Raw genomic sequence first — 16,722 nt, forward strand, 5'->3', positions numbered from 1 at the left:
GATGTATTGAATGGGGAATATAACTCTGAAAGTGCAATGAATTATAGGAAAGATAGTAACAAGCACTAAATATTGCTCCTAAGTAGGTCTCTCAAAGGAGTCTATCATCTGTTTCCAATGGAGATATCGTAGCAGGTGGACAGGTGAGGGGTGGTGCCTAAGAAGTCTTCACCACTACACCCATTTTTATAAGATTTGACTTTCTTTCCCTTAAAGATCGGAAGTGAATGTGAAGAGACTTTAAAACCATCATCAGTTGTGGGTACCTCTTCCACTTCCTGCATGTCGACCCGCCAGAGGAAGGAAACATCAACCACAAAACACAGTGACCACAGTGCCACTTCCTCAGCTCTGGTACAAGTTAATGCCACTGCTATGGGAAAGACAGAAGAATTTCTTCCTCCCCCACCTGATATATTTCAAACTCCAATAGATGTGACAGCATTTTCCCAGTCCCCTGAATTCCCCAACCCTCCTAGAATACCACCAGTACCCAAAGAATTATATTCTAAGCAAAGAAATTTGTACGAATTAAACCGTTTATATAAACACATGCATCCTGAGTTAAGAAAAAACTTAGAAAAAGATTATATCAGTGAGGTTTCTGAAATTGTCTCTAGTCAGGTGAACCCAGGGAGCTCAGTTTCAGCAGATGTGCAACAAGCCCGGTATGTTTTTGAAAATACAAATGACAGTTCCCAAAAAGCTCTGAACTCAGAAAGAGAACACTTGGAGTTGGATGAAATTCTGAAGGGAGAGGTGCAGTCTATGAGATGGATCTTTGAGAATCAGCCTTTAGATTCCATCAATAATGGCTCTCCAGATGAAGATGATATCAACAAGGGCATTGCTGATCAAGAAATCATTGCTGGTGGTGATGTGAAATACACCACATGGATGTTTGAAACCCAACCCATAGATACACTAGGGGATCATTCTTCTGGCACTGAAGAAAATGCTGAGAAAATTCCTGAGCTAGCCAGAGGAGATGTCCGCACAGCCCGGTGGATGTTTGAAACAAAGCCATTAGACTCAATGAATAAAATGCATCAAGAAGAATCGTTGGTAACTGCCGCAAAGGACATAACTGGTGGGGATGTCAAGACTGTGAGATATATGTTTGAAACTCAACATCTGGATCAGCTTGGACACCTTCATTCAGTGGATGAAGTTCACCTATTGCAACTCAGGTCTGAACTCAAAGAAATTAAGGGAAATGTTAAGAGAAGTATAAAATGTTTTGAAACTCAACCATTATATGTAATTAGAGATGGTTTAGGTCAAATGTTAGAAATTAAAACTGTTCACAGAGAAGATGTTGAAAAGGGAGATGTGAGAACAGCACGTTGGATGTTTGAAACACAGCCCTTGGACACAATTAACAAGGATATCACAGAAATTAAAGTTGTCCGAGGAATATCCATGGAAGAAAATGTCAAAGGTGGGGTGAGTAGGGCCAAGTGGTTATTTGAAACTCAACCTTTGGAGAAAATCAAAGAAGAGTCAGAAGAGGTCATCATTGAAAAGGAAACAATAATAGGTACAGATGTCTCCAGAAAATGTTGGATGTTTGAAACGCAGCCATTAGACATTCTAAAAGAAGTTCCTGATGCAGATCCTCTAAGATCTGAAGAGATAATAGGTGGTGATGTACAAACTACTAAGCATCTATTTGAAACACTTCCAATAGAGGCTTTAAAAGATAGCCCTGATGTAGGAAAACTTCAAAAAATTACTGCCTCCGAAGAAGAAAAGGGGGATGTTAGACACCAAAAATGGATTTTTGAAACCCAACCTCTGGAAGACATTAGAGAAGATAAAAAGGAATACATACGAACAGTGAAACTTGAAGAAGTTGACAGAGGAGATGTAAAGAATTACACACATATCTTTGAATCAAACAATTTAATGAAATTTGATGCATCACATAAAATAGAGGTGGAAGGAGTCACAAGAGGTGCTGTAGAGTTAAACAAATCACTCTTTGAAACAACACCACTATATGCCATTCAAGATCACCTTGGAAAATATCATCAAGTCAAGACAGTCCAACAAGAAGAAATCCTAAGAGGTGATGTAAGAAGTTGTAGGTGGCTTTTTGAAACAAGGCCCATTGACCAGTTTGATGAAAGCATTCATAAATTCCAGATAATTAGAGGAATATCTGCTCAAGAAATACAGACTGGAAATGTGAAATCTGCTAAATGGCTATTTGAAACCCAACCTCTTGATTCGATTAAATATTTTAGTAATATGGAAGAAGTAGAAAGTAAAACTGAACAAGCGACAGATATTGTTAAAGGGGATGTTAAAACTTGTAGATGGCTTTTTGAAACCCAACCAATGGAGTCTCTTTATGAAAAAGTTTCATTAGTGACTGGCAGTGAAGAAATTCATAAGGGAGATGTCAAAGCCTGTACCTGGCTCTTTGAAACGAAGCCACTTGATACCATAAAAGCTGACTCCGAAGCAACAGTCAAACTGCAAACTGTAAAACAGGAGGAGATCCAAGGTGGGGATGTTCGTACAGCATGCTTTCTTTTTGAGACCGAAAATTTGGACAGCATACAAGGAGAGGAAGGAAAAGAAATCAAGGCCATGGAAATGGATATCCAAGCTGGGGATGTCTCCAGCATGCGGCATAAGTTTGAAAACCAATCTTTAGATTCCATAAGTTCCAGTTCAGAGGAAGTTTTGAAAAAGATCAAAGCCCTAAAGACTGAAGATATTCAGAAAGGCAATGTTTTAAATTGTAGGTGGCTTTTTGAAAACCAACCAATTGATATGATAAAAGAGAGCCAAGAAGGTGATGAATTAGTTAAGACAGTGACAGACATACAAGGTGGGGATGTAAGAAAGGGATGCTTTATTTTTGAGACTTTTTCTTTAGATGAGATTAAAGAAGAATCTGACTGTATCAGCACCAAGAAAACAATTACTGAAGATGTAATGAAGGGTGACGTAAAAAGCTACAGAATGCTCTTTGAAACCCAGCCACTCTATGCAATTCAAGACCGAGAAGGGTATTATCATGAAGTGACAACAGTTAAAAAGGAAGAGGTAATTCATGGAGATGTACGAGGAACTAGGTGGCTTTTTGAAACAAAGCCATTAGACTCAATTAATCAGTCAGAGACTGTGTATGTTATTAAATCTGTCACCCAGGAAGACATTCAGAAGGGAGATGTTAGTTCTGTCAGATACAGATTTGAAACCCAGCCACTGGATCAGATTTCAGAAGAATCACGTGGTGCTAGGCCCACTGTGGACTCTATTCAAGGTGGGGATGTAAAGACAAGTAAACAATTTTTTGAGTCTGAAAACTGTGGTAAGAATACTTATGTAAGAACAGTAAGTGTCAATGAAATACAAAAGGGCAATGTTAAAACATCTACTTGGCTATTTGAAACCCACACCATAGATGAGCTGAGAGGAGAAGGGTCAGAATATGAAAATATCAAAACAGTCACCCAGGAAGATATGCAGAAAGGTGATGTTAAGCAGGCAGTATGGCTTTTTGAAAATCAAACTTTGGATTCTATTAAGGAAGCAGATGAAAGCACCACAAAAATCATCAAGGAGGAAATCCCTTCTTCTGATGTCAAGACAACTACCTGGCTCTTTGAAACTACACCCCTTCACGAATTTAATGAAAAGAGGGTAGAGAAGGTAGAAATTATTGGCAAGAGCATTAAGGAAACGTTAGAAGAACTCTACTCTCAAAAAGTGATTGAGGCTCCTGGAATCATCATTGAAGCTGATGAAGTTGGGGATGTTCGAATGGCAAAATACAAGCTGATGAATCAAGCATCTCCTGAGATACAGAAAGAAGAAATTATCAGGGTTGATCTCCGAAATATAATGGTGAACCTGCTTTCCAAAAGAGACTGTACAAAAAGGGAGATTCGGGTTAGTGAAGAAGAGAAGGGAAATGTTAATTTGACCAAAACTCAATTATTAAACAGATCAACAGAATTTCATGCTGAAAAAGAAGAAATAGTGAGTGGTGATGTACAACAAGCAATAAAAAACCTGTTCTCTGAGGAAAGATCTGTAAAGAAAGGCATTGTAATTCAGGAAGATGAAAGAGGAGATATTAATATGACTATCTATTGTCTTCTTCATGAAAATGCTGGTGACACAGTTGAGCGTGAAGAAGTAATAGGAGGTGATGTAAAACGTACCATTCATAATTTGCTATCTTCCATATCAAACAATAAAATATCTGAAAGGGCTAAAATCGATGCCTCCGAGAGGGGAAATGTTCAGTTTTTCACAACATGCATAGAAATTGGAGCTTTGGATTATCTTAAACAACTCCAGACGGGGTCAAGTGAAACACTGACAGCTAGGAAACAAGAAAGAGAGGAAGAAATAATTGGTGGCGATGTGGAGGGTACAAAACTGTTACTAAAGAAAAGGCAGTCTCAGGTTGAACGTACTATTAATGAAACTGACATCATTCCAGGAGATGTGCATAATACAGTTAAGGTTTTTATGACAGAGCCTCAGACAACATTTTGCAAGACACCCAAAGAAGAAATTATAAAAGGTGATTTGAAGTCAACCCTAAATTCCCTCAGCCAGGCCATAAATCAGAAAACAGTGGCTAAAACAGAAGAAATTATAAAAGGTGACATGCTGGCCACACTCAAGTCACTAAAGGAATCAAACCACCAATGGAAAGAATCTAAACAGCCCAATGCCATCCCTGCTGACATTGAAAAAGCTATTGAATGCCTTGAAAAGACCACAAACACAAGAACAGAAATCCTGAAAAAGGAGCTTATCCGAGATGATCTGGAAATATCATTAAGGAATCTGAAAGAAGCACAGAGAGCTTTCAAAGAGGTAGATAAAAGAGGTGTAATGAAAGAAGATGTGAAAAGTGTGATGGGAGGATCCTCAGAAGAGCAGAAAACAAAGATTCATCAGGTGGCTGTCCAGAGGGACACAAAAAATGTTCTTCAGCCAAGACCAGGACCATTTGAGCCAGCAGCCAGGTGGCAAGGGGGAGCAGACATTTCTAATCAAACTATAGGCAAAAATTATCATGGAAATTTAATAGAAGAAAGAACTGAAGTTACTCTTCCAAAAGCCCCCAAAGGCACTGTAAAGATTGTCGTAGATCGTGAACACAACAATGATGCTCTTGAGAAAAGCCTTAGAAAACTATCTAATCCACACCACAGAGCTATTAACAATGTGTTGGAATCAGGGGACAAAATGGGTGTCTGGACTGACACCATAGCAGAGCAGCAGCTTAGTGATGAACATGTGAGCAGACAATTGACTTCAACTACGTCATCTGAGGGAAATCTAAAAACGAAGGAATCAGAGACTGTGAGAGAACAGAAGACTGCTGTCTTTAACTGTACTCAATCTATCGATAAAACAGTAGGAAAGCAACAGACTCAAACTTGCAAACTGAGGAAAGACCACCAGCAGACTGAGTCTTTCTCTGTAAAGAGTCCTAAAATTACCAAAAACACTAAAATACCAACAGATAAACAAAGCCCTAAGCCCAGTCCAACCCGGGGTCTGGTCAACATGACAGTTGGGGAAACTTGCAAAGTCTCAGAGGACTTTCAGAAGCAAACTTTGTTAGAGCAAGAAATACAATGTTCTAATAAAGATATAAAGAAAAAGAACATGAACCCTCAGCCAACTTTGCCTACAGATCAAGACATATCAAATATAACAGAACTGAAAGTCTCCCCAAAAAGCCACAGTAAATTTAAGGCAACTGACAAAAAGCAGGCTGATGTTCATCTGAAGAGCCAGGACTTTCTAATGAAGACAAATACTTCCACGGACTTAAAAATGGCAATGGAAATGTCCTTTAATTCAATCAACTTTAACGCTGAAAATAATGGAAAAGAAAGTGAAGGCTCTCTGCCACCGCCATCTCCACCTCCTCCTCCACCTTCCAACGCATCATCGGAAATTGAATTTCCTCTTCCTCCTCCACCTCCTTTAGTGATGTTGCCTGGGAAAAATGCCCCAGAAATGATAAAGGCTGAATTTGAAAGTTTCCCAGGCCTGCCTCTTCCTCCACCACCAGAAGATGATAAATCTGAAAGAGAAGGTCTATCAGTGTTTCCACCACCACCCCCTCCTCCAACTCCATCTCTTAAACCAGCGCATCTCCTTTCCTCCTCTGTTCAAGAAAAGCACAGGGGAACATTCATACAATATTCCCAAGAAGCCTCAAGTTCCCAGCAAGCTCATTCTCAGGCTAAAGTCCTAACGGGAAAATCAGGAGTACTTTTGCCACCTCCCACACTCCCCAAACCCAAATTTCCCAAACAGATAGAAGATAAAAAGAATCGCGGTTCCCCAAAAGTTGAATTGGAAAATTCCCTACCAGATATGGAATGTAAAATTACTCCCTCAAAGGATCAGAAAAGAGTGATAACAGCGACTAGCAGTGAACACAGAGAGATGAAGCAGAACATATCTAGAAGAAGTCTTGATGAAAGAAAGCAATTATCTATGGACTCTATGAGGTCTCTCTCACAGACAGTTCCAGAAACTTCACTACCCAAGGGAAAAACAATGGCACCTCTTATAAAATCTCATTCATTCTCAGCAGGTTCAGGACAACAAAGTCCAAAACCTTATATGAGAAAATTTAAGACACCTTTAATGATCGCAGAAGAAAAGTACAGACAACAAAGAGAAGAGCTTGAAAAACAGAAACATGAGAGTTCTTGCTACAACATAGTCAAAACAGAAAGCCCAAATCAACACATGTCAGAGTTGCAAAAGGAAGTACTGTTACAAAAAACAAATGAGGAGGCTCCCCTACCTGGAATGGATTCAGGAGTCACTTTGGTTCAACCCAACCCAAACTCTCAAAGTCATTCTCAAGTCCTAGGAGTGTGTACTGACAACCAGCTTTCCACAACACCAGCAGGGACAGTCGCTGCCAAGGGGCTCCAACATGTTGTAGCAGCCTCAGAAGACAAAGCTACCATGAAAAAGGAAGTTTTACAGAGCTCAAGGGACACGTTACAATCTATATCAGCTTGTGAAATTAAACAGAGGCATCAGGAGTTTGGTACACAACAAACACAACAGAAGTATCTGGAGGAGTTGCACTTGCCCCAAAGAAAACCAGTTTCCCCAAGTTTCAAAGTTAAAACTATCAAGCTTCCAACTGCAGATCGCAAATCAAATGAAACAGACCACATCTATGAAAGCCGTAAAAAGCAATCTGATGTTGATGTTCAAACCATTAGCAAGGAACAGTACCAGAAAACCGAGAAAACTGAAGCAACAAGCACTGAATATGGTAATAAGAAATCTGTAGCTGAAAAATATTATCAATTACCTAAGACGGAGAAAAGAGTAACAATAAAACTGCCCACGGAACCCACTGGGAAAAGCCATGAAAGTAAACTCACTATAGTTCCTGAGAAGCAGGGAGAATTTAGACAATCTGAGAATGGGAAACCTCAAGGAAGTGAAAGAACAAATCAGGAACCGTCAACGATTGGTCCAAAGGAAGAGAGACTAAGAGTTGAGAGAAAACGAGAACATTTGAATAAATCAGCACAGAAGGTAGTCAAACAAAAGGTTACTGACGTACATCTTGATTCACAGATGCAGAATATTCAGCAAACACAAATACAGACTTCCGAAAGTCAAGTTGAACATAAAAAATTGCCCCAGCCATATAATAATCTGCAGGAAGAAAAATGCCTTGGAGTCAAGGGCATACAACAGAAACACGTCTTTTCTGATAGTAAAGATTCAAAGCAAGAGATTACACAGAACAAATCTTTATTTTCCTCTGTGAAAGAATCCCAGCAGGAAGATGGAAAATGTGCTATAAATATATTGGAATTCTTGAGAAAACGTGAAGAACTACAACAGATTTTGTCTAGGGTAAAGCAGTTTGAAATGGAGCCAGATAAAAATGGCCTTAAAACGTTTCAGACACTGCTAAATATTATTCCAGTATGGCTATTAAGTGAAGAAAAAAGACAATACGGTGTTTGCATCGCTATGGAGAATAACATAGAAAAAATCAAAGAAGAAATAACGCGTATTAAAACTCAAGCAGAGGATATGCTTGTGTCCTGCGAGAACATAATTCAAACAGCCATGATAGCCTCCAAAGAAGAAAAGCAGCGAAATAAACTCACTAGCCTTAATGAAACGTTATCTAAAGTGTCTAACGTTAGTGAACAGCAAGAAAATACAATTGTAGACAAAACAGAGCACCGCCAAGTAGCAACTCATGAGGAAGCAACGGCTCACAGGCATGTGAAAACCCATCAGGAGATTAAACTAGATGACAGCAAGATCTCTCCTCCCTCCTTAAAAACACGCCCACCATCACCAACTTTCATAACAATTGAGTCTACTGCCCGGCGACCAGAAACCTCTACTAAGGACGAGCTCTCTCAGTCCCCTAAAAAAGACAGTGTTGCTGAGCCATCCCCGCGAAGCCCCGTGTCACAAACGTCTAGAGCTGGCACAGCAAATGCTTCCCCTTCTCCGCCCAGGAGTCGCTCTGAGCAGCTCGTCAAACTCAAAGACACCACCGCAAAGTTGGCCAGAGGGGCCGCCCCGTGTCCGTCAGTGACCCCGGTTCCGATAGTAGAGAAAAGGTCTGAGATCATCACGTCTCCTGCAACACTTCGTCGTCAAATTAAGATAGAAACTCGTGGTAGGGACTCTCCCCCCACAATCACCATACCTATTAGCGTAAATCATGTAGATGGTGGCCCCTTCAGAGGATCTAGGGAAGCCCAGGAGGAAATTAGGCAGGTCGAGAAACGGGCGACGTACGTTCACAAAGACGCGGTGAATTCCGCGCAGCGCCTGCTGCCGGACGCTGAGAGTTTCGACTCGGTGGAAATCATCCGCACGGTGGAAGGGCCTCGCCGCGCAGAGCACACGCAGAGGTATGAAGCCGCCAACCGAACTGTTCAAATGGCTGAAAATTTCCTGAGTGACCATGAAAATGAAATAAACAGATGGTTCAGGGAATTCGAAGCTGACCCCGTTTTCGAAGCGAAGTCAAACAGGAGAGTTTATACAAATGGAGAAGCCGACCATAATATGAAACAAGAAAGTCGTTCGTTTTGTAAGGAGGAATTTGGATTGACATCTCTAGAAAACACAAGTTTTACAGGCTTTTCTTGCAATCGTCCTAGAGAGCCGCAAGAAAAGGTTCCTGTAAAGCAGCCCAGCGTCCACTCTGAAACGAGGTCTGTAAGTGAACACTTCTCAGGCGTGGATGCGTTTGAGGGTCAAGTTGTTGGGTCGACGATGACGACGGTCTCTTCATCACATAGCTCAGAAGCTGGCAAATCTGGCTTTGACTTCAAGCATGCCCCACCAACCTATGAAGATGTCATCGCTGGCCATAGTTTAGATATTTCTGATTCACCCGAGGAGCTCAGGAGGAATTTTCAAAAGGCATGGCAGGAGAGTGAAAGCGTTTTTAAAAGCCTGGGATTTGCAAACTCAGAGGCTTCTGCCACGGAGACGAGAACCACCTTCCAAGGGGAATCTGCGTTTATAAGCGGTAAATGAGCTTGCAGAGTGTGACGATTAACCCATTTAAAGGCACATGGTCCATAGTTAGGATGACTTGCGGTTCAAAGGGTGTTTGAAAATAACCAAAAACTAACAGCTTTCCCTGGCTGGAGGATATCCTTGTCTTCTGCTTGCTCCTACTGCTTTCTTTTTACAAAAGCATCTAATACAAGATTCATCTGCACGGTGTGAGAATAACAAACGCTATTATGTAGATTATTGAGACTTGTATTTGTCAAGGTAAATAAGACTTTGGATAAAGCAGCAGATATAACAATTGTTATTGTAATAGTATTAATAATTGTATCTAAGTGTATATTTAATAATGGTATACCCATAGCACATTATTAATATTTTGATTTAAAGTTAATGTTTTATCCACTTGCTTAAGACAGTATTAGATAATATCTATTGACCTACTATTGACATATTTTTAACTGCCAGACTTAAGTGGTGTTTGCATTTGAATTCAATATAGCCTAATAATAATCCGAGAAACAATTTACATGTTTCATATGTACCTTAATGATTTTTATTGATTGATATCTTTGACAAAAGTATAGATATGGAATTAGAACTTTTGTATATTCAATTATTGTTATTAAGTTGGATGGAATTAGCATTCTCTAATGCCACTAGTTTTTTTCTATAATTAATTTTATTTCACCTTTCTTAAACTCCAAATGATAACTCAATTGGCCTCACTCACAGATGAACACGGACAATTGGACAATACATTTTAAAAATCTGATTATGTATTTAGAAGGAGGGAGATTCAAAACACATGAACTTAGTATTTTTTTAACATCAGAAAACAGTTCATTTCTTTATATTTCCCTACTTTTTACAATTAATGAGGCTTTACAGTAAAAGGATTTGACATAATTAATGTACACCATTAGGTAGTCCATTCTTCTAAACAGATTGAAAGAAATATCAAGCTCAAAAATAAAAACTGCTGAAACTAATAATTTTGCCTCTATCATATTTGCAACATATGTGTCTAGTTTATCAGATTAATATGATTTCTCAATGTGCTTGCTTCTGGCATAATCAAGCAAAGCTGTCTAATTAATTTCAAATGCTCGGCTTCTGTTAAGATGGCTAAAAGCATATAGAAAAAACAAAAACCAAAACCCCCTGTGTTAAATATAGAAATATGTGTCCTCCTAGAACCAAATAAACAAAGGAGATCACTTAGTAGCGCAAATCAAGCATCAAAGCCCTAAAGTACATCTTATTTATAAAAAGAACCCTGAGCATATATGCTTTTATATATAACTGATATGGAACTTGGTTCGTTAGTCTCATGGGATTGTGGTGAGGATCAACAGGGAGGTAACAGTGTGGTGAGGTAACAGTTCTATGTCCGTTTTGAACCACTATCTAAACACTGGTTAGCGATGGAACTGCTGTGATTCCCAGGAGGCCGCAGTCACCCGAGCGCAGCAGCCTGGGGCCGTGGCTACTGTAGAGCCAGGGAAGAGGTAGGAAAAGTGTAAAAGGCAAACAGGAGAATCTAAAAAGCCCTAAAATCTAAAGCCATTTAGACTGAGGAGAAATGGCCCTGAGCATCTGAATGTATTCGGGAGTCTCACCGTAATAAAGTTAAGAAATGATGTCACAGAGTCAACACTAAGTCATCACGGACATATTTAAATAAATATGATATCCTCAGGTTTAAAAGATATGTAGGTATTCTGGAAAAATCTCTCCAGAATGCCTTAAAGAACGAAAAATTTGGACGGTGATTGTGCAGGAACCCCACATCTGATGGTAGGCCTCTGTCCAGAGAAGCCAGGTGAGGACAACAGTCTTAGAGCTTCTATTCTAACTGCACAGCCAGTCAATATGCTGTCATTTGTTTTGGTTTTACAGTGGGATTGAAGACAGTATCACGTAAACTTTTGTAAATTTTTATTTTAGAAGCCGCTCCCCCAAGACAAGGAACTATGTATACTTTGTCAGAAGACTGTTTATCCAATGGAGTGCCTGGTAGCAGACAAGCAGAGTTTTCATAAGTCCTGCTTCCGGTGCCGCCACTGCAACAGTAAGCTGAGGTAAAATGTTTTGTGGTCCGTGGCACAAATCTTGGGAGGAGTCTACAGTGTACACATGCCTCTGGAAGATACAAATTCGTCTAGATCTTGTTGCCATTGAAACACCTATAACGGGGGATGTGGTCAGGTTCTGTTCTGTTTTTCTCAGGATAGCCGTTTTTTCCTATTGACCTTTTTCCTATTGAAATTTTGCTTTCCTGATCAAATCCAGAAGGGTCCCTTTTGTCCAAACCTGGAGATCATAGAGACACAAAAAAATCAAGAAATGCTGTGCAAATCAGGATTTTTAAGTTATTTCTTTAGTCTAAAGTCTAGATTCTACTTTCAACCTTATTTTAAGTAAGCCCAACGTGGGACTTGAACTCAAGACCCTGACATCAAGAATTAGCATGCTCAACAGACCGAGCCGGCCAAGCACCCCTAAAATCTAGATTTTAGATCAGGAGTCAGTAAGCTTTTACTGTAAAGGGCCAGGTAGTAAATATTTTCGACTTTATAAGCCATACTATTTCTGTCACTAAACTTTCCAGTCGAGTGCGAAAGCATCCACAGGCAACTAAACGAACAAGTGCGGCTATAAACTGACGGGCCCAACTGTACTCCGATAAAACTTCATATGCAAAATCAGGTGGCGGGATGGAGCTTACCTAGGTCTGGGATTTTCATCTAAGTAAAAAAAATAATAATAATTTAGAGTATTGTCAGTGTCAGGTAAGATATGCTGCCCCCCCCCCACTCTGGGGCAACAGAAGCACCTTATCAACACAGTCACAAATGAATTTTAATGAATGTGGCATTTGGTGTGGCTATCATCTGAGATGCTGAAATTGTAATTATTTTGCTAAATTTAGTGTGTATCAGGCTATATCTTTCCTGGCGTTAATTGCCAATGTCAAACACCTCTTATTGCAAACATGTTTTTTCTTTGGTTTCCATGACACCAGAGTATAATGGTTTCCTCCTACCTTCCGGGTGTTCCTTCTCAGACTCCTTTGTGAGTGACTCTTTCTTTGTCCATTATTGAAATGTTAGAGTTCTTTAGAATTCTGTTATGGCCGTTTATTCTTCTCACTGTTTATAATCTTTGTATGTAGATGCTTTACTGCATCCGCTCCCATGACTTTAATCATCATCCATGTGGAATAACTCTGAAACCTGTTCTAGTAGCCCATTCTGTCCTCTATCAGATGCTTATATCTTAATTACTAATATTTACCTCCAATTATGTTTCTCATAAGTATACGAAATTCAATATGGCCCATTATCTTCTCTCTACCAAAGTTCCTTTCTTGACTTCGTGATCTCTATGATACTCTCTCAATAAATGACATTAACATTAACTCAATGATGGAAACATGAAGTTACCTTTGACTCCTTCCTCTTCTTCATTCCCTGTCTCCAAGCAATGACCAAGTCCTATAATTGAGGTCCCATAAATGCCTCTTGAGCTATACACTTTTCTCCATCCCCACACACCAGGTATCCTCCAAGTGTCATCTCTCACCTGTACTAATGCCACACTCTTTCTAGCAGTTTAGTCTCCCTGCTTCCACCATCTCTTACCTCCATCACCACCACCAACAGCTTGCCCCAATACCATGCTCCATGCTGCAGTGAAAATGATCTTTCTAAAATGCAAATCTGAGGTCACATCTGTGTTTAAAACATAATGGTTTCCTCTATCAAAGTCAAATTAGCATCTTACTATGAATTAACAGGCAATTTAGAATCTTGCCCCACCTCCTTTTCTAACACCCCTTCCTCCCATTGCGTGTTACTTTTCATGAAGACTTCATTTCTTTCAGTTCCTTAAAATCATTATCTTTCTGTCATATCTAGTTGGTCCCAAATGTTATTTCCACTTCTTGTAAGAGTTTTCCTGTGCCTCTCCTCCAGGTCTCCGCCGGCTAATATGTGCTTATTCTTCAGACCTCAACTGAGACTTCATGTCTTTGAAGAAGCCCGCTTTGAGCCCCACATAGGGGTCACGTGTCCCTCCTAGCGCTCCCAGACCATCCTCTGTGCTTGCCCCATTCTTAACACAATCTATTATAATTGTTTTCCAGCTATAGGAAATGTGTTCATGTTTGACTGACAACACCTAGTAAAGGCTGACATTTAGTAAGGACTCGAAAATATTTTATGACTGATATTTTTTAAAAATCATTGTACAAAAAGCCACAAATATAGAAAAACAAAGCAAATCTATGGTTTAATGAATGATTATAAAGTGAACACTTTGTAACCTGTACCAAGTTCAAGAAATAAACATTGCAGCAGTTTCAGAAGCTCCTTCCATGTGCCCCGCCCAAACACCAGTTATCTCTCTCTCTGAGTGAACAGTATTCTTTTTCATTATTGCTTCCTTACATTTTTATAGTTTTTTAAATCCAAATATGCTCTCCTAGATACAATAGTTTTGCTCAGTTTTTTAAACTTTGACATTTCTTTTAAGTCTTTTAAAAGGTTTCTATCCATTTCTTTCATTCCTTGCAATTTATTTGTGAATTTTCCACAGTCTGGATTTGCTGATTGCACACTAGTCGTGCAGTTCATATGCTCCTTTCTCCCCTGCATTTCTGACAAACTGTCAGCTGAATCTAGATGCTAATGTAAACTAAGATTTGATACCTTTTGCAAGAACATAGGGAGTGTTGGCAAGAAGAGAGTAAGCACATAGTGTCTGCTTATCTCTGGTTTTGTGATTATAGCAGATATTGAAGCTTAACACCTATATCGATTAATTGATGTCTGCAGAATGTTCATATTCTCATTTTATTCTTTCTTTTTCATTTTTAGTTTGAATACTTTTACAGAAGATGCTTCCCCTCATCTACTATTTGGTTACTTGGTGGTACATTTGGTAGAGGAAAGGCAGAATAAATGCATAACTTTTTTCCCTTTATTTACCTGGTTTGTCAATGTATCAGTTATTTATTTGACAATGTAATGAAATGGTTCCTTATCATCCCCTAGAGGTAACTAATTTTAAAATATTTGTAATATCTTTATAAACTCATAGATTTACATGTATTTGATTGGTTTCAATCAGATGCAGTTATTATTATTACTGAAACTCAAATTATTATTTTTTTAAATTTTTTTATTATGTTATGTTAGTCACCATACAATACATCCTTAGTTTTTGATGCAATGTTCCATGATTCATTTCTTGCATATAACACCCAGTGCACCATGCAATACGTGCCCTCCTTAATACCCATCACGGCCTATCCCAAACCCCCACCCCCCTCCCCTCTGAAGCCCTCAGTTTGTTTCCCAGAGTCCATAGTCTCTCGTGGTTCATTCCCCCTTCTGCTTACACCCCCTTCATTCTTCCCTTCCTTCTCCTACCGATCTCCCAGCTATTTCTTACGTTCCAATTATTCTATCCTTGGCCTCTTCAGGTTTTCGCCTGAGTCCTTTTGGCAAGACCTAAGTAATCTTTGATAGTTTCCTCATCACCTGATAGGACTAGATATTCCATGCTCATTTGGTACATTTATTTCCCCTGGACCTGGAATCAGTCATTTCCCTAAGCTCTGGTTTCTTTATATGAGAAATGGCATTTCAATACTACAACCTCCATGCTCTTTTCTACTGGATTGGTCACTATTTTGAAGTTATCTTGGTGTTAAAAGCTAGCAAATATTTATATATAAAGAAAAAATATGTCCTGAATTTGTAGGAATATTTCCAAATTAAGTTCAAAACTGAATTGCTTTTGCCTTAGTCTCTTCTCTATTCCACATCTGTTTCCTTGTTTTCACTTCAGGACTGTTGGTTCTCAAAGACTAAGAAGATGACAGAATTAGAATATCCCATATTCAATTGAACAACAATTTTGGAATGGCAAAACTATCAGCACCCTTAATTTGATTATGAAAACTTTAAAAAAAATAGCATTTGCACCTCACTCATCCACACCCCATTTTTTAAAATTTTTTTTTAATTTTTTTTTAAGATTTTATTTATTTGACAGAGATAGAGACAGCCAGTGAGAGAGGGAACACAGCAGGGGGAGTGGGAGAGGAAGAAGCAGGCTCATAGCAGAGGAGCCTGATGTGGGGCTCGATCCCACAACGCCAGGACCACGCCCTGAGCTGAAGGCCGACGCTTAACCGCTGTGCCACCCAGGCGCCCCCACACCCCATTTTTTTAAAACTGTGCTCAATCTTCGGTGTCATATGAAATAGCCATCTCGTGTCACACCGTCTCCCTCTTGTCCTCATCTCATCTTCGTTTATAGGTGACAATATAGAGAATGCTTGCCACCAATCTTTATGTCAATGTTTCTGTAGCCCTTCTGGTTATGCAAGCTTATTTTCCAGTACTTCCCTCACAAAAGTCTGTTCTGTGATCTTGATAATGGAAAGTCAGTTTTGCTGAAAGTGAAATCTTTGACTTATACTTTGTTTCATTGAATATCTTAAATGTATTATTCCATTTTCTTTTGGCATAAAGTGTTGCAAATGACTGATAATCTAATTTCCTTTCTCTTATAAATCATATGCTCTCTTTTTTTCCTTTTTAGATAAATACAAAGGATCTTTTCTTTTTTATTTAAAGTCCAAAAAAATAAAAAATAAAGTCCAGTAATTTGACTAGAATAGTTGTTGATGTTGGCCACTGCGGGTCAACAGTGTCAATTGCCTAGTGTGCGCTTGGAATACGCACGTTCAGACCTCTTTGTATCAGGGAAGTTTCCTTGAATTGTAGCTTTTTAGTATTTAACCTATTCCATTGCTTTATTTTCTACTTCAGGAACTCCTTTTATCCATACGTGGATATATTGTGCCTCTCTCTTTTTTTTTTATAATAATTTTTTATTATATTATGTTAGTCCCCATACAGTACATCCCCGGTTTCCGATGTAAAGTTCGATGATTCATTAGTTGTGTATAACACCCAGCGCACCATGCAATACATGCCCTCCTTGCTACCCATCACCAGTCCAACCCATTCCCCCACCCCCCTCCCCTCTGAAGCCCTGTTTGTTTCCCATAGTCCATAGTCATTCCCCCTTCTGTTTACCCCCCTGTGCCTCTCTTTAATATTTGTCTTTCTCTCAAATCCTTCTCCTTTTCCATTTCTGATTGTAAATTTT

The 16,722-nt window shown here is 39.2% G+C and overlaps 1 protein-coding gene across 2 annotated transcripts in view; it reads left to right on the forward strand.

The window, feature by feature from the left end:
- XIRP2 (xin actin binding repeat containing 2) overlaps positions 1-15,264 on the forward strand; it is a 68,245-nt gene extending 52,981 nt beyond the window's left edge. For both annotated transcript variants that reach the window (XM_044381518.3, XM_044381519.3), the window contains exons 7-8: positions 217-9,544; positions 11,482-15,264. In XM_044381518.3, the coding sequence (XP_044237453.3) occupies positions 217-9,544; positions 11,482-11,576 (9,423 nt within the window). In that variant the 3' untranslated portion in view covers positions 11,577-15,264. The remainder of the gene's footprint in view (positions 1-216; positions 9,545-11,481) is intronic.
- Positions 15,265-16,722: the final 1,458 nt, after the last annotated feature.

The sequence above is a fragment of the Ursus arctos genome, unplaced genomic scaffold (assembly GCF_023065955.2).
Source record: "Ursus arctos isolate Adak ecotype North America unplaced genomic scaffold, UrsArc2.0 scaffold_1, whole genome shotgun sequence".
Taxonomy (NCBI): domain Eukaryota; kingdom Metazoa; phylum Chordata; class Mammalia; order Carnivora; family Ursidae; genus Ursus; species Ursus arctos.